The sequence below is a fragment of the Acinonyx jubatus genome, chromosome B4 (genome assembly GCF_027475565.1).
Source record: "Acinonyx jubatus isolate Ajub_Pintada_27869175 chromosome B4, VMU_Ajub_asm_v1.0, whole genome shotgun sequence".
In the NCBI taxonomy this organism is placed as follows: domain Eukaryota; kingdom Metazoa; phylum Chordata; class Mammalia; order Carnivora; family Felidae; genus Acinonyx; species Acinonyx jubatus.
In genome coordinates this window covers 74,142,366-74,166,445 of record NC_069387.1, presented here as the reverse complement: position 1 = coordinate 74,166,445, position 24,080 = coordinate 74,142,366, and the positions used below count along the sequence as shown (strand labels likewise).

The window sequence follows — 24,080 nt, the reverse complement described above, 5'->3', positions numbered from 1 at the left end:
AGCATATGATGGAAACGACAGTATTTTAATGTAAATATGGTACTTCTGATGAGTCTTTAAGCTATTTCAAGCAGAGTGCTCAATCAGTTCACACTAGTTTTTAGCTGCCTGTTAAATTTTCAGGAATTTTGCAAGCTCGTTGTTAAACAAGCCACTATTAAAAAGTATCTAAACATACAATTGAATAAACGATATTAAAAGTAATAGATACTAAAAACTCATCTCTTCCTATACTACATTGTACTATTATATATAGGCTTATGAAGTTATTTATATGTATTGTATCTAGATATTGTTTTTATTCTTTTTTCTCTTTGCTTTTCAGTTTGCGAAGTTTCTATTGACATATCTTTAAACTCACTGATTCTTTACTTGGTTGTGTCCAGTGTATTGATAAGCCCATCAAAGGCATTCATTTCCTTTACGGTGTTCTTCAGTTGTGTTTTTTTTTTTTTTTTCCTGAAGTAAGCTCTAGGTCTAACATGGGGCTTTAACTCATGACTCTAAGATCAAAAGTCTACTGACTGTGAGCCAGCCAGGCACCCCTATTACAGTGTTTTTTATGTGATATTTCCTTTTGTAATTTTTTTTTTTTTTGTTAGAGAAAGAGAGTAGGAGTGGGAGAGAGGGAAAGAGGGAGATAGAGAATCCTATGCTCCATGCTGAGCATGGAGCCTGATGTGGCACTTGAATTCATGACCCTGGGATCATGACCTGAGCAGACATCAAGAGCCGACACTCAACCGACTAAATCACCCAGGCGCCCCTCTAACATTCCCTTTTGATTCTTAGCTTTCATCTCCCTGCTTGCATTACTCATCTGTTCTTGCATGTTGTCCACTTCTTCCTTTAGAGTCCTTAGCATATTAGTCAGTTAAATTCCCAGTTGGATAATTCCAAAATTATCAAAAGTCTGGTTCTGATGCTTGCTTTGTCTCTTGAACAGTACTTTTTGCCTTTTGGTATGCCTTATAATCTTTTTGTACAAAGTTAGATGTGATATATTGGGTAAAAGGAATGGGGGTTTTATATTTATCTGGGAATTAGGCTGGTATTTCCTGTTTGCTATGGCTATACCTGTCAGAGGCTAAAATTTCCTCTGATGTCTCTGTCTCCCATGTTGTCTTTGGGTTTACCTACAGACTCTTTAAATAGGGTCTGAATTTGTAGTTCCTTCCATTGTAATCCTGTTGTTATACAGATCTACTGATGTGTTGATAAGAGGGGGAAGCTGGGGAAGTGTTTCTTGTTTTTTGGGGTTTTTTTAAGTTTATTTATTTTGAGAGAGAGAGCATGAGCAGGGGAAGGGCAAAGAGAGAGGGAGAGAAAGAGAATCCAAAGCAGGTTCCACACTGTCAGTGGTGAGCCTGATGCAGGGCTGGAACTCATGAACTGTGAAATCATGACCTGAGCCGAAAACAAGAGTCATCCGCTTAACCCGACTGAGCCACCCAGGTGCCCCGGGGGAAGTGTTTTATAATCCTGTCAGGTCTCAGTATTTTAGTGAGTTTGTGTCCTCCCTGGACTGACCTTCACAAATGCTTATTAACTTATCCCCTTCCCCCACCCCCATCTTAGGTGAAACCAGAAGGCTAGAGGAGGCTGGAGTTGGTTATTTTCCTTCTCCTATGTTGGTTAGGCTCTGTTAAGTAGCTACCATTGAGGACAGGCCTTTGTTAAGGAGAACTGAATGCTCTGGGTCTATTTCCAAGTATTTTTTCTCTCTCCCTGCCAGAAGGATGAGGGGATTTTTCTCCATCTTCAGAGTAAGACCTATGGGGCTCCTGGAGGTAAAACTCATGAAAATGTGGGGGCCCTCAGGAGTTTTTGTTTTTGTTTCAATCTCTCAATCTAGCCTATGTGCAGTCTCCAGCAGTTAGTCAACTGCCCAAGTATTCCTATCAGTTTCTGGTTTCAAAAGTAGTTTTTGCTCCCAGTAAGCCATGAGTTTCTGTTCTGCCTCTTCTGATTCTGTCTTTCTAGTTTTTATGGTGGAGGTTTGCCCTGTCATGTCAGTTCTCTGCTGGATCTAACAAGGGTTGTTGATTTTCAGTTTGTTCATGTTTTTTTGTTGTTATGAGAACAGGGGCAATGACTTCCAAGCTCTTTACATATCAGATTGGAAACCAGAAGTCCCTGTCTATTGTTATCTATACGGAGGAAATACTACGTGATGGTGTGTTCATCTCTTCCCAATTTCATGCTCAGTGATGTCATATTTGTAGCCTGAAATTGGCCATAATGGGAGGATTTACAATACAGAATTGGCAAATGCTACAAACAAAAGCTTGATTTATTTATTTTGTTGACTAGACTTAAGAAAGCCATAAGAGAATAAGTTAATGTAGATTAAGTTTAAAAGCGTATCATGTTGGGGCACTTTGGTGGCCCAGTTGGTTAAGCCTCTGACTTTGGCTCAGGTCATGATCTCACGGTTTATGAGTTGGAGCCCTACATCAGGTTCTCTCCTGTTGGCATAGACCATACTTCAGATCCTCTGTCTTTCCCTCTCTCTGCCCCTGCCCCACTCTCTCTTTCTCTCTCTAAAATAAAGATATTAAAAAATAAACACAAAAAAGTATATCATGTCTATAGCCATTAAATTGTCAATAGCTCAAAAAATTGAAAGATTCTTCAAGTTTTCAAAAACTATTATCCAAGTCAGCAAAAATGTTGCTCAAGTCACTGAAAATAAGTGGAGTTCCAACATTAAGTCTCATTGTTTCACTTTTATTTTATTGATTAACATAAATGAAAATGTCAACCAATAGTCAAAACTATTCTCATTTGTCAAATGAAATCACAGGTTAGTTCTTAAAACAAGAATTTGGCAAAACTGGAGGCGCCTGGGTGGCTCAGTCGGTTGGGTGGCCAACTTTGGCTCAGGTCATAATCTCATGGCTTATGAGTTGGAGCCCCACATCAGGCTCTGTGCTGATAGCTCGGAGCTTGGAGCCTGTTTCAGATTCTGTGTCTCCCTCTCTCTCTGCCCCTTCCCGCTCATGCTCTGTCTTTCTCTCCTTCAAATATAAATAAACATTAAAAAAAAAAAAGAATTCAGCAAAACTGGGTTAAAGTATTCTGTGAGAATCAACTGGCTATAAGAAATTTATGATAAAGATTGTAGGAGTGCCTGGGTGACTCGGTCGGTTAAACTCAGGTCTTGATGTCATGGTTCCTGAGTTTGAGCCCTGCGTCGGGCTCTGTGCTGACAACTCAGAGCCTGGAGCCTGCTTTGGGTTCTGTGTCTCCCTCTTTCTGCCCTTCCCCAACTTGTGCTCTGTTTCTCTCTCTCTGTCTCAATAAACATTGGTTTAATGTTTAAATAAACGTTAAAAAAAAAAGAAATTTATGATAAAGATTGTATATTCTATTTTTTAGAAATTGTGTGCTACACATCTTTTATGTTGGTAAGTTTATGTATAAACTTATGTACATATATGTACACATATAATTATTTTCTGGATAGCTAGTTGTTAATAATTTTCCAGAACACCCACACACCATGGCAAATTTCAAGCTATCAGAGTGACATCAACTGAATGTGGAATTAGGAACAGTTACAAATGGCACACCATCTTTTCATGTTTTAATTTGGAGACTATACAAATGTTAGAAAGAAATTTTTTGGGGGAAATTTCTTTTTTAAATGTTTAAGAGAGGGAGAGAGAGAGAGAGAGAGAGAGAGAGTGGGGGGCAGGGAGAGGCAGAGAGAGAGACAGAGAGAGAAAGAGAGAATCCCAAGCAGGCTCTGAGCTGTCTGTGCAGAGTCTGATGCAGGGCTCGATCTCATGAACTGTGAGATACTGACCTGAGCCGAAATCAAGAGTCACTTAACTGACTAAGCCACCCAGGGGTCCTGGAAAGAAACTGTTTTAACAGTAGTAGATGGTAATGTTCAACGTGGATGAAATACAACATTTGTAAGCACAATGCAAAATAAGATCAAACCATGCGATATGGTATAATCCTACATTCAGAACAAGATTAATCTAGTTATGAGGAAGAGTAGCTTGATGGGTTTCATTTATAGGAAATAGGGTCCTATTTAAATTAAAAAAAGAAGAGAAAAAAAGGAAAATTCCTCTGGTTTAAGATTTTGTCAATTGTTCTTTCAGAGCAACTTATCTGAAGGTTAACGTTATTTTTTATTTTTATTTATTTATATATTTATTTATTTAATTTTAAATGTTTTTACTTATTTTTGAGAGAGAGAGGCAGAGCATGAGTGGGGGAGGGGCAAAGAGAGACAGACACACACACACACACACACACCAACTCTGAAGCAGGCTCCAGGCTCTGATCTGTCAGCTCAGAGTCCAAGGTGGGGCTTGAACTCATGGACCATGAGACGACGTCCTAGCTGAAGTTGGATGCTTAACTGACTGAGCCACCCAGACGACCTGAAGGTTAACATTATTTTGACAATAAACATGCACTGAATACCTACTATGTGCCAGATGGTGTCCCGTCAGGATCCAGAGATAACATTTAAGATCACACAGCTAGTTAAAAGAACAGCTGGGAATTTTAAGGACATTATACTAAGTGAAACAAGCCAGTCACAGAAAGACAAACACTGTATGATTCCACTTATATGAGATAGCTAAAGCAGTCAAACTCATAGAAGCACAATATTGAATGGGGGTTGTCAGAGGTGTGAAGAGAGGGAAATGAGGAGTTGTTCAATAGGTATGGAGTTTCAGTTCTGCTAAATGAAAAAGTTGTAGAGACCAGTTGCATAACAATGTGATTACAGTTGACACTATGGAACTGCACACTTAAAAATGGCTGAGGGTTAACAACAACAACAAAAAAGAGCTGGGATTTGAATCCAGGCCTGATGCAAAACTCGTGTTTAGCAATTATTATTATTGCTGCCTACTTTCAAATATTTATCTTCAGTCAAAGAATATTTCCTTTCTCTGAGTTCTGTATGCCTGGGTAGCAAGGCATTGATTACCACCTGCATTGCCTAGAGCTTAGCAAATACCAGAACTTTTTCTTGGAAGACTGGTATACTCAGCCAGGATAGCAAATTCAAAATGGAGTCATTAATCCAAGGGATCAAATAGAGAACCAAACACAGGTCAGAGAAACAGGCAAGACGGTTCTGGGAGAAATAATTTTGGCTGTTTAAAAGATTATATAATGACTACATAATTGAAAAAATGCTTATTCTATTAAAAGACACAAGTCTGTGATATCAGAAGTTTGAAATCATACATTTTTTTTAAATGTTATAACCTGAAATAAGTCACTTAAATCTTCCTGAACCTCAGTTTTTCTGTAGTAAAATGTCGCTAATGCTAACTGTAGGTAGTAGATGGCAGAGAAGGGCCTGAAATGGAAGGAAATACTTCTGAGAATGAATTAGAATCAAACTGAGTGAGAACAGCCACGTCTAAAATGGTGAAACTCAAAATATTATAAAAGACAAAGGATCTAAATCTATACCAATTTAATTAAGGCAAATTGAGTGTTTTAGAAAAGCAAGAATACAGTTTACTAGAATGGAAAGAATTATGGAATTAGATTTGATTTAAAAACTTACACTTATAAGCAGTGTAGTGTAGGGCAAACTACTTAATCTCCCCGAGCCCGTTTCTTTATTGTAGGGTGTTGTGAGCACTTATTTGACAAATATTTATTGATTACTAGGGCCAGGACTGCACTAAGTAAGTGCTATGGACACAAAGATGAAGAAGGCATTGTCCTTGCCCTCAATTTTAATATAATAAACACTATGATAACATCTAATCAATGTTTTCTATGTTCCTATGATCCAGGTACTATTACAAAGGCTTTTAACTAATTATAGCTTCATTTAATCCTTCTCACAATCTGTAGGTACTATTATTACCATTTCCATTTATACGAGAGGCACAAAGACGCTAAGTATCTTGCCCGTGCGTTCAGCTGGAGTATATCTCGACGGAGGACAAGGACTTACAAACTTGTGCGTGTGTTATGTGGAGGTGGAAGCTTTCCACAATGAAGCAGTTTTAGTTCATTCGTCCACCAAACGAGGACTGAAGTACTAGTATCTCTTGGTAGTGATATTGGGCCTTTTAAATGAAGAGTCAATAGTGCGCCTGGAACATAGCAATCACTAAATTAAAAAAAAAAAATTTGAGAGGGAGAAAGGGCAGAGGGACAGAGGATGGAAGTCGGCTCTGTGCTGAGAGCCCCACCCAAGGCTTGAACTCCCGAACTGTGAGATCATGCATGACCTGAGCTGAAGTCCGAAGCTTAACTAACTGAGCCACCCAGGCGCCCCATAATCGCTAAATTCATTAACACTATTCATTTCATTTCATTCCGTTATGTTGAATCACTGTGGCAAGGGATAGGAATTTTTTCAAGGCTTTGGATAAATGTTGTAAAGCGGCTTTGTAAATGGGTAGTTTACACTGTTACCAACAACGTAACAGCTTTCTTATTGCTTTATATTACGATACATGATAGGGTCACTCTCTTTGATTACTTTCTTCAGTTTTCGACAGTCTCACCTGTTTTCTGTCAAGTTCAGAATCGGCACCATTTTTATACCTCCACCCCCACCACAAACGAAATTCTCTGAAGAACCACCGAGGGGCGCGTGGGCGGGCGCCTACGCCCGCCACAACACTTACCCCGCCACCTCTTCCACCACGCGAAGGCTAAACCCAGATCTCGCGGGAGGAGATGGGGTTTCAAACGAGAACTTCTAACCCCACCCTACCTCCCAGGGGGTCACATGACTGGCGCCTGCGTTCTAGACTCAAGGTCTTTCCTGGTTGCCTACTGGCTGTTAATTCGGCTACAGGCTGTCGTGAGGTCCATTCCGGAAGTAGACCCCTTATCTAGTCCTTCTTTGCGGAAGCCTGTCACAACCTAGCCGTCCATCCTCCAGCGGAAGTTCGTCACGTCGCGGTTGCCCCCGCACAGCGGATGTGTGTCGCCGCTTAGGTGACGCTGGGAAGTGCTGCAGCCTCCGCCGCTGCCTTCTGGTTGAAGCACTATGGAGGGAGAGAGGAAGAACAACAACAAACGGTGGTATTTTACTCGAGAACAGCTGGAAAACAGCCCGTCCCGTCGTTTTGGCCTGGACCCAGATAAAGAACTTTCTTCTCGCCAGCAGGCGGCCAATCTGCTCCAGGACATGGGACAACGTCTTAACGTGTATCCTTGCGGCCTAGGCCTCCGGCCTTGGAGTCAGACCCGCCTAGCTCGGGCGTCCAGGCCTCAGGCTATGTCAGGGACGGAAGAGGGAGGCAGGGGCTGAATGTCTAGGTGGTAGAACCTGCGTTGGGGCAGCCTCAAATTCAGTGTTTGCGCGAGGGAAGCGAGGCGGAGTTAATTTCCCGCTCGCTCACCAGTGCCATCAGCCTTGCTGGGAATTCGTATCCTTCGCAGTTTTGTGTTTTAACCAGCCTTTCCTAGTCCCTTTTCGTTGTGTTGTGGTCTCTTGGTCTGGTGACTTTCAGATTGTACTTTTCCGCTATGCCCTAAGGTTTTGGTAGAGGTTTCACTGTTGATGGCTGCCTCTTGAACTTAGTGTTTAAAGAGAGTTTTGAGAAATTCAAGACCTGAAGGGCTTATAAAGAAAGGGTGACCTAGAATTAATGCCCCAGCTTAGGTTCAAAATCCGTTCCTCCCAATTACTAGCTGTTTAGGAAACTTGTCAAATTCTTGGTTTTCTCGTCTGTAAAATGGAGTGTTACCCTTTGCATGTAGTTTCTGTGCCCAACACAATGCGTGGTATTTAGATTTTCAAATGGTAGCTACTGTTAAAACTATAGAATTTCAGAGGAAAGAAGGATGTCAGTTTCTGTTGGTAAGGATACAGACCCAAGGATCTAATGTTTTAAAAAAGCATTTAAATAAATAAGCACTTACAAATGTTGCGTTTTTAAATTACTCAGAGTTCTAATGTGTATTTTCTTTGCATTTCAGAGATCAGGTAACTTAATGACTTATTTCACTTGAAGTATTTTTGTTAGAAAATATACTCATTTTGTAACAGATAAAGCATATATAGTTGTTTTTTTTTAATTTTTTTTTTTTAACGTTTGTTTATTTTTGAGACAGGGAGAGACAGAGCATGAAGGGGGGAGGGTCAGAGAGAGGGAGACACAGAATCTGAAACAGGCTCCAGGCTCTGAGCTGTCAGCACAGAGCCCGACGCGGGGCTCGAACTCACAGAGTGCAGGATCGTGACCTGAGCCGAAGTCGGCCGCTTAACCGACCGAGCCACCCAGGCGCCCCAAGCGTATATAGTTTTAAAGTCTGAGAGTGGAAAATTATTTCTGAGTGGATTAAGTGTGTTGGGTTAAGTGTGTTTCTGAGTGGATTGTGTTGCTGGCTGTAATGTTTGTGTCTTAAAGTTGTGCTCCTCTCAAAAGAAGTGTCCTCTTTGTTGCAGATATCCAATTTGTTTCCTAAGCATCAGTTCAGTACTGAGTTAAGCTTTTTTTTTATTTAAATTCTGTTTCCATACATCTAATCCTTTTTTATATGTGTGTTGTTGTTAAGGTTGTTGCCGTCATGGGATGACGACCTTTTCTCTGAATAACAACCCACATTGTCTTCTGAGGGCTTTAGAAGTAAAGGCATTTAAGTTTTTTTCTTGTCAGTGAATGAATATAAAATCATTCCATAGTGTTTCTGGTCCAAGGGATCACCATATGGAAAGGCTTATTAGTTGCCAGAGACAAGTGGGAGTGGAAAGTTAATTTCTAGAGGTCAGAAGGTGAGGAGATAGTGGAGACATACCTAGGGCCTGGATCACGGAAGGTGTAATGTTGTAAGTCATGTGAAGAGATACCCTGAGCTAATGGATCACCACTGCAAGATTTTCAGGAGGCAAGTGACTGGTTTAGGTCTTACGTAAATTTTTTATATCCTTCTTGATCCCCACGTGCTAAGAAGCTTGCTTATGTATCAATTTAGCATATTGTTATATTGAATATCTGTTGTATGTATGTAAGGCATTATGTTAGGTGTCAATTGGTGGTTAATAACTTGGTGAAAGAAAACAGATTTGCTCTTTAATTTGGAAAATTATGTATGATTTTCCTTTAGAAGCATGTATTGTGCATGGCTGCATGGTCCTTTTGGGAGGATATACAGGTTGTATTTTCGGGAATCGTGCTGCCAGTCTGTTTTGGGGCCTTAACGAACATTTTAGCTCACAATTGACTATCAACACTGCTATAGTATACATGCATCGATTCTACATGATTCAGTCCTTTACACAGTTCCATCGAAATGTAAGTATTTTGTTGTATGTGTAATCCTTTCGTGATTGATTCCAACATGTGTGTGTGTTTGTGATCTTTGTTGGTGAACTGGGATTTCAATGGGATCATTATGTGCCACACTGAATCCAATTCTTCCAATTTTCCTGCTTAGGTAGTTATTTGGTAGGCTTAGTGTATCCTTAGAATAGGTGGATTCTCTATAAAAAGATTATTGAACACTTAAACTTAGCATTTGGGGGATGGGAGAGGAGCATTAAAGGGGAAACAATGCTTAATTTAAGTGTAATTTTTGAAATACTAAATAATAATATAGTCACAGGAAAACAGGTGAACGTAAATGATTCAGTGACCAGTTGGGAAGGGAAGGCACATTATGTGATGACTGGGGGGTGACTTTTAAGACAGGAAAAAGAGAATAATAGTAGTAAAGGGATTTTTTTTTTCTGGACAGAATTGTAAATAGTGCTATTTTCAGTTTTGATACCTGAAATGGTCCTATTTAACATTATTATAAGTGACTTGGAAGCGAGTGCATAGTGATTTCCCGGTTGCAGGTAAGACTATTTGTTTAATAAAATCACAAGGTAATAGGGTTAAACCTGATGAATACTTCGTATGGATTTGTGAGTCAAATATTTCATCTTTTTTTTAAAGAAAGGTTATGTTTCGTGGAAAAGTTTTCAAGACTTGTCCTTAGGATGATAGCTTTGACCTCTTTTTTTTTTTAATGCCATAGAAAGAGAATCTGTGAAGCTAGATATTGCTCCTGTAAGATATTGGCATACTCACAGGAAACCCTTTGGATCTGTGGATTAAGTGTTCCGAATTTTTGCCAATTATCCAGTCAGCTTGGCTTTGTCCTATCAGTAGACCTTTTACCTGCAACCATGCCCTACCTCTGATTGCAAGGAGCAAACTAAGACAGAGAAAAGCATTTATTGAGGGTATCTGATAGTTCTAGAATAGAAGGCAGTGTGGATAAAGAATGAAATTTGAAGACAAAGTCCATAGCTGTCTTGCCAATTCTAAAAGTTTTCTAAATGTCTTCTCTTTTATTATGGTAAAGTATATTTTTTCCTTACTTCCTATGTATTATACGCTTAGCAAGGACAGAGACTCATTTTTCTGTATATCCTCCAAAGCACCTTCAGTAAATTTGAATATGATTTGATAATTATTCAATATAGAGAGACTCTAGTGGATGGCGTGACCTTTCCCAAAATCCAGTGAGTTTAAATTTGGGATTGTTGTTTCTCTCTAGAGAATTGATTTTAGGCACATTTGAAAATTAACAGATCAAAAATATCACCCTTTAATATCTTAATTTTTAAGAGTTTACTTGTGATAAGTTGAAATTCAAATTATAAATCACATCATACATTATTGTAGCATTGATATTTGTCCAGTCAAGCTGCCATGCATTTTTCATGGTATTATTTTTTTTTTTTTACCATTACAAAGGTAATAAATACTTACGGTAAAAATTAATATAGAAATGTATAATGTAGGGGTGCCTGGGTGACTCAGTTGGTTAAGGGTCTGACTCTTGATTTCAGGTCATGGTCTCACAGTTCATGAGATCAAGCCCCACATTGGGCTCACTGCTGGCAGTGTAGAGTCTGTTGGGATTCTCTCTCCCTGCCTCTTCCCCACTCACACACTGTCCTTCTCTCTTAAAATAAATGAATAAACTTAAAAAAAAGTAGGAAAGAAAGACATGTATAATGTGGAAAGTGAAAGCTCCTTTGTAATCCCACCCTCCGGATGTAACCACTGATAAATGTTTTGTCATTTCGGGTCTTGGACATTTTTTTATAAATATACTAGTATTTATTTCTAGTAAAAAAATCATTTCTTACTATACTCTTAAGCGAGTTGCTTTTATCAGTTAACAGTATATTCTATCTTTTTGTATTGGTTTTTCATTACAGTTGACTTTTGAACAGGGTGGGGATGGGGCACTGACCCCCACATAGTCAAAAATCCACATATAACTCTTGATTCCCCAAACACTTAACTACTAATAGCCTGCTGTTGACCAGAAGCCTTACCAATAACACAGTCAACACATAGTTTTCTTTTTGCGTTATATATACCATATCCTTACAATAAAATATGCTGGAGAAAAGAAAATACTAAAATCATGAGGAAGAGAAAATACATTTACAGTAGTGGACTATATTTATAGAAAAAAACCCACATATAAGTGGACCCACACAGTTCAAACCCGTGGGGTTTTTTTGTTTTTTTGTTGTTGTTTTTTTTTTTTTTAGTTTTTTTTAATGTTTGTTTATTTTTGAGAAAATGTGAATGGGGGAGGGGCAGAGAGAGGCGGAGACATAGAATCTGAAACAGGCTCCAGGCTCTGAGCACAGAGCCTGACACAGGGCTCGAACTCACAAACTGGGAGATCATGACCTGAGCCGAAGTCAGATGCTTAACCCATTGGGCCACCCAGGTGCCCCAAACCCCAAATGTACCCCAAATGTGCCCCAAATGTGTTTTTGAGGGTCAACTATACTTTAAATGGTCACGTAGTATTTATTTGTGTAGTTACTATAATTTATTTCAGCTCCCTATTGGTAGATACTTGGGTTGTTTCTAGTTTATTAATTACAAATAGTGTTACATAAAATTGGTACATATATAGTATGTGACTTATGTGATTGTTCTAATATAAATTCCTATAGGTGAAATTGCTGTATCCAGGAGACTGCATTTGAAAAATTTTTATGTCAGTTTGCCCTGCTGAGATAATATCAGTATACATTGTTTCATTGTGTCAGTTTGCCCTACTGAAAGATTATATCAGTATGCATTGTTTATAGCACTGTAAGAGAGGATCCTTTTCTCTGCTTCATCACAAATAACTTCTGTTCATTACATCAGAACTTCTATTCATTACATCAGGAAATACCAAGTTTTAACTACTTGTTGAGCACTTGGGATACAGTGGTGAACAAGATAGAGGTAGTCCTAAATTATTTTCTTAATTTACATTTCTTCAGTTAGTGAAGTTGAGTTTCTTACACCTATTGGTAATTGTTCTTATGAAATTGAAGAATTGACTAAAAATTGTTGATTCCCTTTGTCCCGCTTTTGTCCTGATTTCCTAATTTATATGAGCTCTTATGTGTTAGAGCTGTATTTCACATGTTGTGGGTACTTTTCTCATTTTTCAGTGTTTTGGAGCCTAGAGCTCTTGCTTTTTAAACATTTGTTTTTTTAAAAAATTTATTGAACAGTAAAGCATAAAAATCTGAAGTGTGCAACTTGATTAATTTTTGCATTATTGTATTTTGCATCACTTATATCAAGATAAAATATATTTCAAACACTCTGGAAGATAGAGAGGTTGCCTTTCAATGGAAATAAGTTTTATTTCTTTAGTGAACATGATTGAATGATTTATTTTTACTTAAATTCTGGCATTGCATTACTCTCTTTTTGAGAAGAAATTTAACCTCATGAATTGAATTTCTATATGTATTATTTTAAATATTTTCAAATGGGGGAATATAAAATTAGTGGTGACCAACTTGGTATGTGTGTTTATGTTGTATTTCATATATTGTAAAATGTGGGTGTTGTATTTTGATAACTAACTGATTTGATTATGTGTATTTTATTCTGATTAGCTAATCCGTAAGGGGTCAAGCTTAGTGGTTAAGAGGATGGGCTCTGAAGTCAGACCTGTCTAGATTTGGATTTTTGTTGCACTGCTTACTAGTTCTATGGCTTTGGGCAAGTTACATAGGCCTCAGTTTTTTCATCTCTTTGGAGTCAGTAACAGTGCCTGTCTCATAGAGTATTAATAAGATTTAAATGAATTAATTTACAAAATGCCTGTACATAGCAAACAAATATTAAGTGGCATTTTTATTATTTTTTTAATTTTTTTTTTAATGTTTTTTAATGTTTATTCATTTTTGAGAGACAGAGACAGAGTGCGAGCAGGGGGAGGAGCAGAGAGTGGGGGAGACACAGAATTGGAAGCAGGCTCCAGGCTCTGAGCTGTCAGCATGGAGCCTGAGGCGGGCTGGAACTCACTGACTGCGAAATCGTGATCTGAGCCGAAGTCGGACGCTTAACCGACTGAGCCACCCAGGCACCCCAGCGTTTTTATTCTTTTAAAATGTAGGAGCGCCTGGGTGGCTCAGTCGGTTAAGCGTCCGACTTCGGCTCAGGTCATGATCTCACGGTTCATGGGTTCGAGCCCCGCATCGGGCTCTGCTCTGGCAGTGCGGAGCCTGCTTGGGATTCTCACTCTCTCCTCTTGCTCAGCCCTTCTCCCACTCACTCTTTCTCTCTTTCAAATAAATAAACTTAAATAAAACAAAATGGAGAAAATGTTAAACTCTTACCTAGTATAAGAATTCCTCTTAGAAACTGCCTTTAATGGGAAAATGTTTTGATAAACTGGCTTGGTAAGTGATTCCATGAGGAACAATGAGTATTTACATGGTTGACTGCACAAAAGTTAGATTAAAATTTATCTCTTGTAGTCACTTCATTATTATCTTGCCTTCTTAGTTATTGTTAGTATACTGTGTTTTAGTTTCTGCCTTTTAAATACATTTTTAGCTCTTTGAGGGCAAAGTTGTAGGCTTAGAATCTTAGTATTGTCATTAAGTAGTTCTTTTCCATTTTTTCAAATCAGTTATAAAGTCCTGTTAATTTTTATAGTGTTAACTGTTTTTATGTCTCTATTGGTGCGCAGTCATCATCATAAAATTAAAAGAAGACAGAGAGTAAAGGAGGAAATGATGATATTCTTACACTGTTTGGAGATAACCCTGTTACCATTTTAGGATTTTTTTTTTCTGCGTGCAAATACATACGTTTAGTGAAACCCTATTAATTTTCTAAAATCATGCCTGTGTTTTTTTTCCCCTCATTTGTATTGCTAGTTCCTACTCTAAACTTTATTTTTTAATACCTGGATTATTAATTTTTTTTTAAATTACCTTTTAATGCATTTCATTCTTTCTTCCTTTTGGTCCCTCCTGGGACCAAAGATATCTTTCTAAATGTTTCCTAAACTATACATTTTTTTTTCCTAAAATCTTTAGTGTCACTCTTTTGTGTGTTGTTTTTTTAATGTTCATTTTATTTATTTTTGAGAGAGAGAGAAAGCGTGCGCACATGCATGTGAAGGGGGCGGGGCAGAGAGAGAGACCGAGAATTCCAAGCAGGCTCCCCACTGCCAGCGCAGAGCCCAACACTGGACTTGATGCCACAAACCATGAGATCATGACCTGAGCCCGAAATTGGACCTTAACCAACTGAACCATCCAGGCGCCCCTAGTGTGACTCTCTTGTTAAAGATCTTTTGTGTTCCACATCCTGTTATCTGTGTCACCTACTCAGTTTAGTGTGCTTCCTGCTCTGATTCCCCACATCTTGTTCATGACAATTTTCCTCTGGTTCTGCTTTGCTTATCCTAAGGTCTAGGAATGTATGTATATGGAGCTTGCTGCATACAAATATGGCTCCATACAAATATGAAGGAAATATGCAGCAAATATGAAGGAAGAGAATTGTTACTGTGAATTGAATTTGTGGATAAAAATCTCTTCTAGCAAAGTAGCAGATAGCGGGGATACAAATAAGTATTAGAATGCTTGTCAGTTCTACTCAGTAAAGTGGATATTTAAGTCGTGTAAAAAATTATTTATTGTATTTCTTTGACTCCTGCCTCTTGCCATTTCCATCTTTGATTCATTGAAGTATTCTTGTTAAGATTCAAAAGAATTCTTCCTGAGGTTTTCTAGATCACTACCAGGCTACACTTATGTCCTATTGCTCTAATCTCTTATATTGTTTAGTGACTGAATTTGTTGTCTACTTGTGTGTTGGCTTGAGATTCTTTCCCTCCCTAAGTGCTTTCTTTGTATAGCCTCTTGAATGTAATAATATTCTTTGAATTCCCTTGAGATTTGTGCTCCCTCATATGTAAGTGTACTTGAGATAATTCACATAAAATACAATTTATCCTTTAAAGTGTACCATTAGCTGGTTTTAAAGTGTACAGTTAACACACAAAGGTGTGCAACCTTCACCATGATCTAATTCCACAACATTTATATCACCCCAGAAAGAAACTTCTTAAGCATTAGTGATCACTCCCATTCTTCTCTTCTTCTAGCTCCTGGCGACCACTAATTACTTTCAGTGTACTCCTTTAAAAAAAAGTATACAGAGGGCTATGATATAAACTTAAAGAAAGAATTTTATTTTAAATGAAAAGCCAACTATTTACACCTAGTAGTTTCTTGCATTAGGTAGGTAGTTTGTTGAAGGATTGGTTTTCAGGAGTGGATGAGAATTAATGGGTAGGAGAGGGGAGGACATTTTAAGTAGAAGAAAAGGCATTAACAAGAAGTGATGAAGTTGAGGCAGGCAAAGAACTTGGTTTGAGACTTAGTTCTTTTTTAGATCTCCTTCGATCTAGAAATAAATACGATTTATTTTCTCTCCATCCAGTCTGTGGCTCCAGCGGCCTTATTTCTAGCAGCTAAAGTAGAGGAGCAACCAAAAAAATTGGAACACGTCATCAAGGTAGCACATACTTGTCTCCATCCACAGGAATCACTTCCTGATACTAGGAGTGAGGTAAGGGATTAATTACACATATCTGTTTTTCTTTATTTTGATGATAATTTAATTTTGTAACTTTGATTTGCTGAAGTCAAATGGGGGCTGTTAAACTTTCAGTGTTTTCCTTTACAAAAAATCAGAAACTTTATGGCAAAAGTTAATTGTATACATTATAGTAAAATTGGAAAACACAGGAAAACAGAAAAAATATATTATTTAGATATAATTTGAACCACGGATATGTAGGTGAATCATTATTTCCAGCTGCTTTTCTATGAATAGCCACACACGTACATATTTTGTATGTCTTTTTCACTTATTATTATCCCAGATGTTTTCTTTTTTTAATATATATTTTTTAAGTTTATTTATTTATTTTGAGAGAGTGAGAGATTGGGGCAGAGGGAGAGGGAGAAAGAATTCCAAGCAGGCTCTACACTGTCAGCATAAGGACTGGCATGAGGCTCAAACTTCCAAACCATGAGATCATGACCTGAACCGAAACAAGAGGTGGTCACTTAACCGACTGACCCACCCAGGTGCCCCCTAAATATTTTCCCATCTTATTCTCCATTTTCTTTAAGTGTTGAGATAATTTATTTCCTTATGTACATATATAATCATTCATTGTCGGCTAACATAATTTCCAACTTTTTACCAGTATAATATTGTGAATAATATTCTTACAAATATATTTTTGTTGTGAATTCTTAAAAAAATGAGTCCTGTTACTTTTTTTTTTTTTAACTTTTAAAGAAATTACAAAAGATTTATAAGCTTGTTATGAAAGAACCCAAACATTTGGGGCGCCCGTGTGGCTCAGTTGGTTAAGCGACCGGCTTCCGCTCAGGTCATGACCTTGCAGTTCTTAATAAGAGCCCTTGCATCAGGCTCTCTGCTGTCACTGCAGAGCCTGCTTTGGATCTTCCGGCTCCCTCTCTCTGTGTCCCTCCCCTGATGGTGCACTTTCTCAAAAATAAACTTAAAAAAAAAAAAAAAAAAAGAATCCAAACATTTAAGAATCATTTGAAGTAAAAGTTAAAGCTCATCTTCCTTCCTCTTAGCAAGATATTACTGATTATAATTCCAGTATATATTCTATCAGACCTTTGTCCTATGCATGTGCACGTAGCTTTTTTTTACCCTCCATTTTTTAAAGAGGGGAAACTCTGTCCTGGCTTTAGTAGTCTGTTTGGGGTGCAGGGGGTGCCTGGGTGCCAGATGGTTGAGTGTCCAACTCTTGGTTTTGGCTCAGGTTATGATCTCACAGTTTGTGAGTTCAAGCCCCATGTTGGGCTCTGCACTGGCAGCACGGAACCTACCTGGAAACTTCTCTCTTCTTCTTTCCCTGCCCCTCCCCTGCTTGTGTGCTCTCTCTAGAGTGTGCTCTCTTGCTTTCTCAAAATAAACTTAAAGTCTTATTGGAGAATGATGAGTTGTGAGAAATTTTGAGGTCTGACCATTTGTAAGTATTTAAACTATGGGTTTCTGTTACTAGATTACTTCTGTCTCTTACAATGGATGCATGAGTCATCCTTTATCAAATAAATTTGCGTGTTTTGCTCATATTGGAGAAAGTAATTTTTGAGAGGGTTCTTTTTATTTTGATAATAGCCCCTAATTATGTGAATTGTTTTGCATAGCAGTGTCTTGACATCATTTTCTCTGGGTACAGCAGTAGCTCTTCTTGAAAGACTTATATTGCCCTGGACATTTTTTTTTTTTTTTTTTTTTTTGGCTTTAGACTAGTAAATGACACTGGTCCATAGAACTGACCATATAAAACAAAATTTTATTTTAACAAAGTAAAACAAAAAATAACTCTCACTTTTTTCCCTTTAAAGTGTATTTATATAACTTCTCACCTGAGGTGTTTTTTTTTAAATTTTTTTAATGTTTATTTATTTTTGAGAGACAGAGAGAGACTGCATATGAGTAGGGGAGGGGCGGAGGGGCAGAGAGGGAGAGGGAGGCACAGAATCCAAAGCCGGTTCCAGGCTCTGAGCTGTCAGCACAGAGCCCAATGTGGGGCTCAAACTCAGGAACCGTGAGATCATGACCTGAGTCAAAATCAGACGCTTAACTGACTGAACCATCCAGGTGCCCCTCACTTGAGTTTCTATTCCTCATGAGATGATGAATCCTTTTTTTCTTTTCTTTTTTTATTTTTGTAAGTATAATTTATTGTCAAATTGGTTTCCATACAACACCCAGTGCTCTCATGAGATGATGAATCTTAGGAGAAGATATTTTCTTCACTATATGGAGAGGAGAACTGGCATAGTTTAAGTCCTTACTGGACTTCCTCAGGATCATAAAGTGGAAAGTTCACTACAGTATATAGATCTAACTCCTCCCTCAGTCTCATTTTCCTAGAGGTCTAGACCATTCCTTTCCAATAGAAATATAATGGGAGCCATGTGTAATTAAAAATTTTTGACATTTCATTGAATTTGATTTAAAATCTTCATTAAAAAAATGGAATATTCATTTAGAAGAAGAAATTTTAATGATTTTATATAATTTAACACCAAATATCATATCAGCATAAAATCAATATTAAAACGTTATTAATGAGGTAATTTGCATCATTTTTTAAAATTAAGTCTTCAAAATTTGGTGTATATTCTATTACACATTTAAATTTAGCTACATTTTAAGTGCTCAGTAGCCATGTGTGGATAGCGGCTATAGTATTGGCTGGTACAAATATGAGAGAGTTTTTTTCTGTTTATTCCCTTTTCCTTTGAACTCTTCTTATAATTTTTAGAAATCTACCTCAAAGGTTTATCAGTAGTCAAATGTTTGATATTGCCTATAGTACTATAGGAAGGGTCTACAGATGTATTTTGGTGATGTGGAAAAAGATGTATTTTTAATTATCTATGTCTGCATCACAAATATTATTCTTGAAAATGAGCCAAATCTCTGGTGCCTTTTCTGTAGCCAGTTATCAATAAAGTGTTATATCTCAGTATACCACTTGTTTTCTTCTTTTAAGAGGAGAATTTGTGCTGAATAGATATAAGGATTCTATTTTAGTTCCTACTCTACCTCCTAACTCCATTCCTGCCTTTTGTTGCTTTAGTTTCCCTGGAAGGGGTGTTAGAATTGTTTACACTTCATATATTGTGCCTTTTTGGGGAATAATTTCTCTGTCTTCTCACCTGCAGGCTTACCTGCAACAAGTTCAAGATCTGGTGATATTAGAAAGCATAATTCTGCAGACTTTAGGTAAGTTTATTTGTCTTTAAAACATTAAAAAATGAATGTAATATAATATTTTAAAATTTGCAAAATAGGAAACAGGAAGAAAATTTCTACTGAAGGTTTTTGCAAATTATAGAGGTTGTGGAGTGTGGAGAGTGCAGGTATAGCAAACCTATGGAGTAGCAGTTAGCAGGGTGTTTAAATTTTGGGTTCATGATTTGCTTTTTAAGGTTGGTCAAATTTTTTTTTTTTTTAATTTTTTTTTAACGTTTATTTATTTTTGAGACAGAGAGAGACAGAGCATGAACGGGGGAGGGTCAGAGAGAGGGAGACACAGAATCTGAAACAGGCTCCAGGCTCTGAGCTGTCAGCACAGAGCCCGACGCGGGGCTCGAACTCACGGACCGTGAGATCATGACCTGAGCCGAAGTCGGCCGCTTAACCGACTGCGCCACCCAGGCGCCCCTAGGTTGGCCAATTTTTAAAAAAAGTTTTTTTAAATGTTTATTTTTGAGAGAGACACACACATACACTGAGTGTGAGCGGGGGAGGGGCAGAGAGAGAGGGAGACACAGATTCTGAAGCAGGCTCCAGGCTCTGAGCTGTCAGCAGGGCTCGGAACTCATGAACTGTGAGGTCATGACCTGAGCTGAAGTCCGATACTTAACCAAATGAGCCACCCAGGCGCCCCCAGTTTTTAACTCTCTGATAAATAATGGTAGAAACTAAAGAACTTTTTTCTTTACAGATTTTTATGATCTGTTTGTCATTATATTTATTTTATTACTATTATTGTTATTATATATATTTTTTTTTTAATTTTTTTTTTTTCAACGTTTATTTATTTTTGGGACAGAGAGAGACAGAGCATGAACGGGGGAGGGGCAGAGAGAGAGGGAGACACAGAATCGGAAACAGGCTCCAGGCTCCGAGCCATCAGCCCAGAGCCCGATGCGGGGCTCGAACTCACGGACCGCGAGATTGTGACCTGGCTGAAGTCGGACGCTTAACCGACTGCGCCACCCAGGCGCCCCTATATTTTTTTAATTTTATTTTTTATTTTTTAAAATTTACATCCAAATTAGCATATAGTGCAACGATTTCAGGAGTAGATTCTTTAATGGCCCTTACCCATTTAGCCCACCCCCCCTCCTGCAAGCCCTCCAGTAACCCTCAGTTTGTTCTCCATATTTATGAGTCTTTTCTGTTTTGTCCCCCTCCCTGTTTTTATATTAATTTTGTTTCCCTTCCCTTAGGTTCATCTGTTTTGTCTCTTAAAGTCCTCTTATGAGTGAAGTCATATGATTTTTGTCTTTCTCTGACTAATTTCACTTAGCATAATACCCTCCAGTTCCATCCATGTAGTTGCAAATGGCAAGATTTCATTCTTTTTGATTGCCGAGTAATACTCCATTGTATATATATACCACATTTTCTCTATCCATTCATCCATCAGTGGACATTTGGGCTCTTTCCACACTTTGGCTATTGTTGATAGTGCTGCTGTAAACATGGGGGTGCATGTGTCCCTTCAAAACAGCACACCTGTATCCTGTGGATAAATGCCTAGTAGTGCAATTGCTGGGTCATAGGGTAGTTCTATTTTTAGTTTTTTGAGGAACCTCCATACTATTTTCAGAGTGGCTGCACCAGCTTGCATTCCCATGTTTGTCATTATATTTAGATAATAGCATTTATTTTTAAAATTGGTAGTCAGTGTTTAGCAAAGTGGAGGTGGAGAAATTCAAGCTATCATGGTTGATGGGCAATGCTGATGATGCTATTATCTATTATTATTTTTATCAGAGACACTGCCTTTAAAAGCTTACCAAATATGGAAAACAAAGATTTTTTTTCTTAGTTCTTTTGGGCTATTTTTCTCTTCTCTGGGAAGGGAAGATTTCCTGAGTCGTGTTGGAAAGTTACTGGTATAGCTGTATTATTGCATGTCTGTACACACAGTTCTGCAAAGCTTATCTCTGAAGTTAGTTTATGTTAATTAGCTTTTTACTTTAAATTATCTTCAAAGTAACGTATTTTAGGGGACAATGATATTTTTCTGGTGGAATAAATTTTTATTAATGTTTTAATGTGGAAGCCACTAAGATTTAATTTGCCTGAGTCATCCATTTAGAATAATTTACATCATGTAAATTTCTCAGTAGAATTTTTTAATTGTATCTAGAAAATTTTATTTACATATGCAAAAGGAAAGAAACTTAGTAAAAATTTTTTATAGACCAATTTCTCCTTAAGTATTTTTGGTAAAGACCATTTGGGATTAAATAAATGATTACTACTTATTATTATAAGTTAGAATGTTGAAAAGGAACAAAACTGAGATAAAAGTAGTAGTTTTTTTTAAGTTTATTTTTATTTTATTAAAATTTTTTTTAAAGGAGTAGTTTTTTTTTGGTTTGTTTGTTTATTTTGAGAGAAAGAGAGCATGAGCAGGGAGGGGCAGAGACAGAGGGAGACGGAGGATCCTAAGCAGGCCCCACACTGTCAGCGCAGAGCCCAACGTGGGGCTCCAACTGTGAGATCATGACCCGAGCCAAGACGCTTAACTGACTGAGCCACCCAGGTGCCCCAAGAGGAATAGGTTTTAAAATGTTTTCTCAAGGTTAAGCTTTAGAAGTTACTACTTGAATGACTGTTTATTCTAACCTTATATTCTATTGTCCCTAGAAAAAGTGTTTTCTATTTAGAGATTATTGGTTCCTCAGGAGTCTTAAAAGTGCATTAGCTTTATTATTTAGCTCAAAATATAAGTGTCATTGAAGATCATATGTCTTAGAGAAGAGCATGCTGTGTATGTTGTGTGACCCTCTTAGCCTCTGAACAGCACTTTTGGGAGAGGAAAATGAGAGAGGCCTTTAATGATGATACAGAAATGAAGTATAAAATGACTCTAGTATCTTTAGCTTTTTAACTAGTTATTTTATTTTTTTAAAAGGATTTGAACTAACAATTGATCATCCACATACACATGTGGTAAAGTGCACTCAACTCGTTCGAGGTAAGGAATCCCAGCTTGAAACGGTTGTCTTAAATTGTTTTACCATTTAATGGCTATGATTTATTTATGGTGGACAGATATATAACAGCTAATTTAGCTAGAAGTTAAATTGAAAGGACTACCTGGTTTAAATCAAAATGAGTGTTTCTAACTTGGATTTTATTTTATTAAAAAAATTTTTTTAATGTTTATATTTGGGAGAGAGAGAGCGTGAGCGAGCACAAGTGGGGGAGGGGCAGAGAGAGAGGGAGACAAAGAATCTGAAGCAGGCTCCAGGCTCTGAGCTGTCAGCACAGAGCCCAATGCAGGGCTCGAACTCATGAACCATGACATCATGACCTGAGTTGAAGTCAGACACTTAACTGACTGAGCCACCCAGGCACCCCTCTAACTTGGGATTTTAAAGTTGAGTTGGTGGGACTCAAACCCACCAATGGTGGGATCATGACCTGAGCTGAAGTCAGACGCTTAACTGACTGAGTCACCCAGGTGCCCCGAGGATTTTTTTTTTTTAATGTTTATTTTTGAGAGAGAACGAGAAAGAACATGCGTGTGGGAGAGGGGCAGAGAGAGGGAGACAGAGAATCTGAAGCAGGCTCTGTGCTGTCAGTGCAGAGCCTGATTTGGGGCTTGAACGAACTATAAGATCATGACTTGAACCCAAGATGGATGCTTAACCCACTGAGTTACCTAGGTGCCCTGGGTTCTTAAAATTTTTAAGAACAATTCTCCAGTTAAAGAGAATTAGCCTCTTGAGGATGTTTCTCAGAGCCTGGAGCGGATTTTATAAAGTCAAATCATGAGTATCTAATAGTTTAAGGTTATCTTGGGAGTGGTTGGCGATTTTAGGGTTGATTGTCCTAGGCCACTCAGAGGATCATGTAGAGTTTATTTGACTTATTTCCATGATTGACAAACCCTTGGCAGGACTTCCTTTTTTTTTTCTAATTTAACCTAGTAGCTATAATTGCATGAAACCTTGTTCCTTTTACTTAGTTTAATAGTAGTAGCAATATCTAGACACTTGTGCATTGGAGTGCCTTTTCATTTTGTAGATGAAACTAACAATTGGCTTTATTTTATATTTTGCTAATGTGTGCTTCATCTGTAAATTCCCAAAGTTTTCCCAACTTCTTGTGCAGCGTTGGTGGTATAGTGGTGAGCATAGCTGCCTTCCAAAGTTTCCCCAAGTTCTTTATATTTTGAAAGCATAAGAAGGTTTATTTTGAACAAGGATAAGGTTAAACAGAGGTAGATACATGCTAATATTGAAAAGACTAAGTTTTAAGAAAGATTAAAATTTGCTTTATTTTACCCAGAGAAGTTTTTTGGGAAAAGAGAGATGTGTCATTGTTTTTTTTTTTTCCCCCCTTAATTATGATATATCAGTAATTCATGTTATTTGATGATTTGGGGTATGAATCACAGGATACTCCATTAAAAACCTTTTTTTTTTTTTTTTTTTTTAAAGCACAAATCACTTTTACCAAATATATCAAGGTATTCTGGGTTCTGATCTTGCCTCCAGATTAGTTCATCTTCCAGTTCAGTATTTCTCAGTGAACTCTTGCATCAGAATTTCTGGGTTACCTATTAAAAATGCTTGTATCCTTCTCCAGACATAGTCACACTGTAGGGAGGATGTCCAGGAATTGCATTTTAAACAAGTACCCCAAATATTTGGTGTGTAGAAAGCTTGAGTTCCTAGGTCTGGAAGCAGCATAGTTATTGTAATCACAAAAACTAATTTGTCACTTTTGGTATAATGTTAAATAGCAGGTGATCAAGGACCCTGTCTGCCTTATTCGTTATGATATTCTCTACGTGGAAATATTAAATGTTCACTAAATAATTGTTGAGAATGAAAGGAACTAATAATTTTTCCCTCCCCCCCCCTTTTTTTTTTTAGCAAGCAAGGACTTAGCACAGACTTCTTACTTCATGGCAACCAACAGGTTTATATTTTAATATTTTTCCCTTATATTTTGGGATAGTACTTTACTTGG

General features: G+C 37.7%; 1 protein-coding gene and 1 long non-coding RNA gene across 3 annotated transcripts in view; both read left to right on the top strand.

Annotated features, from left to right (window-relative positions):
• Nucleotides 1-24,080, top strand: part of CCNT1 (cyclin T1) — a 48,281-nt gene that overhangs the window by 7,552 nt on the left and 16,649 nt on the right. Inside the window, exons 2-7 of one of the 2 annotated variants that reach the window (XM_053226176.1) lie at nt 4,212-7,164; nt 9,173-9,254; nt 15,732-15,860; nt 19,019-19,079; nt 22,012-22,074; nt 23,984-24,029. In XM_053226176.1, the coding sequence (XP_053082151.1) occupies nt 7,004-7,164; nt 9,173-9,254; nt 15,732-15,860; nt 19,019-19,079; nt 22,012-22,074; nt 23,984-24,029 (542 nt within the window). In that variant the 5' untranslated portion in view covers nt 4,212-7,003. The other variant, XM_027036016.2, reaches the window with a different exon arrangement.
• Nucleotides 19,124-20,089, top strand: LOC128316394 (uncharacterized). The gene is made up of 2 exons (XR_008300231.1): nt 19,124-19,285; nt 19,525-20,089. It is a non-coding gene; the product is annotated as an uncharacterized LOC128316394 (long non-coding RNA).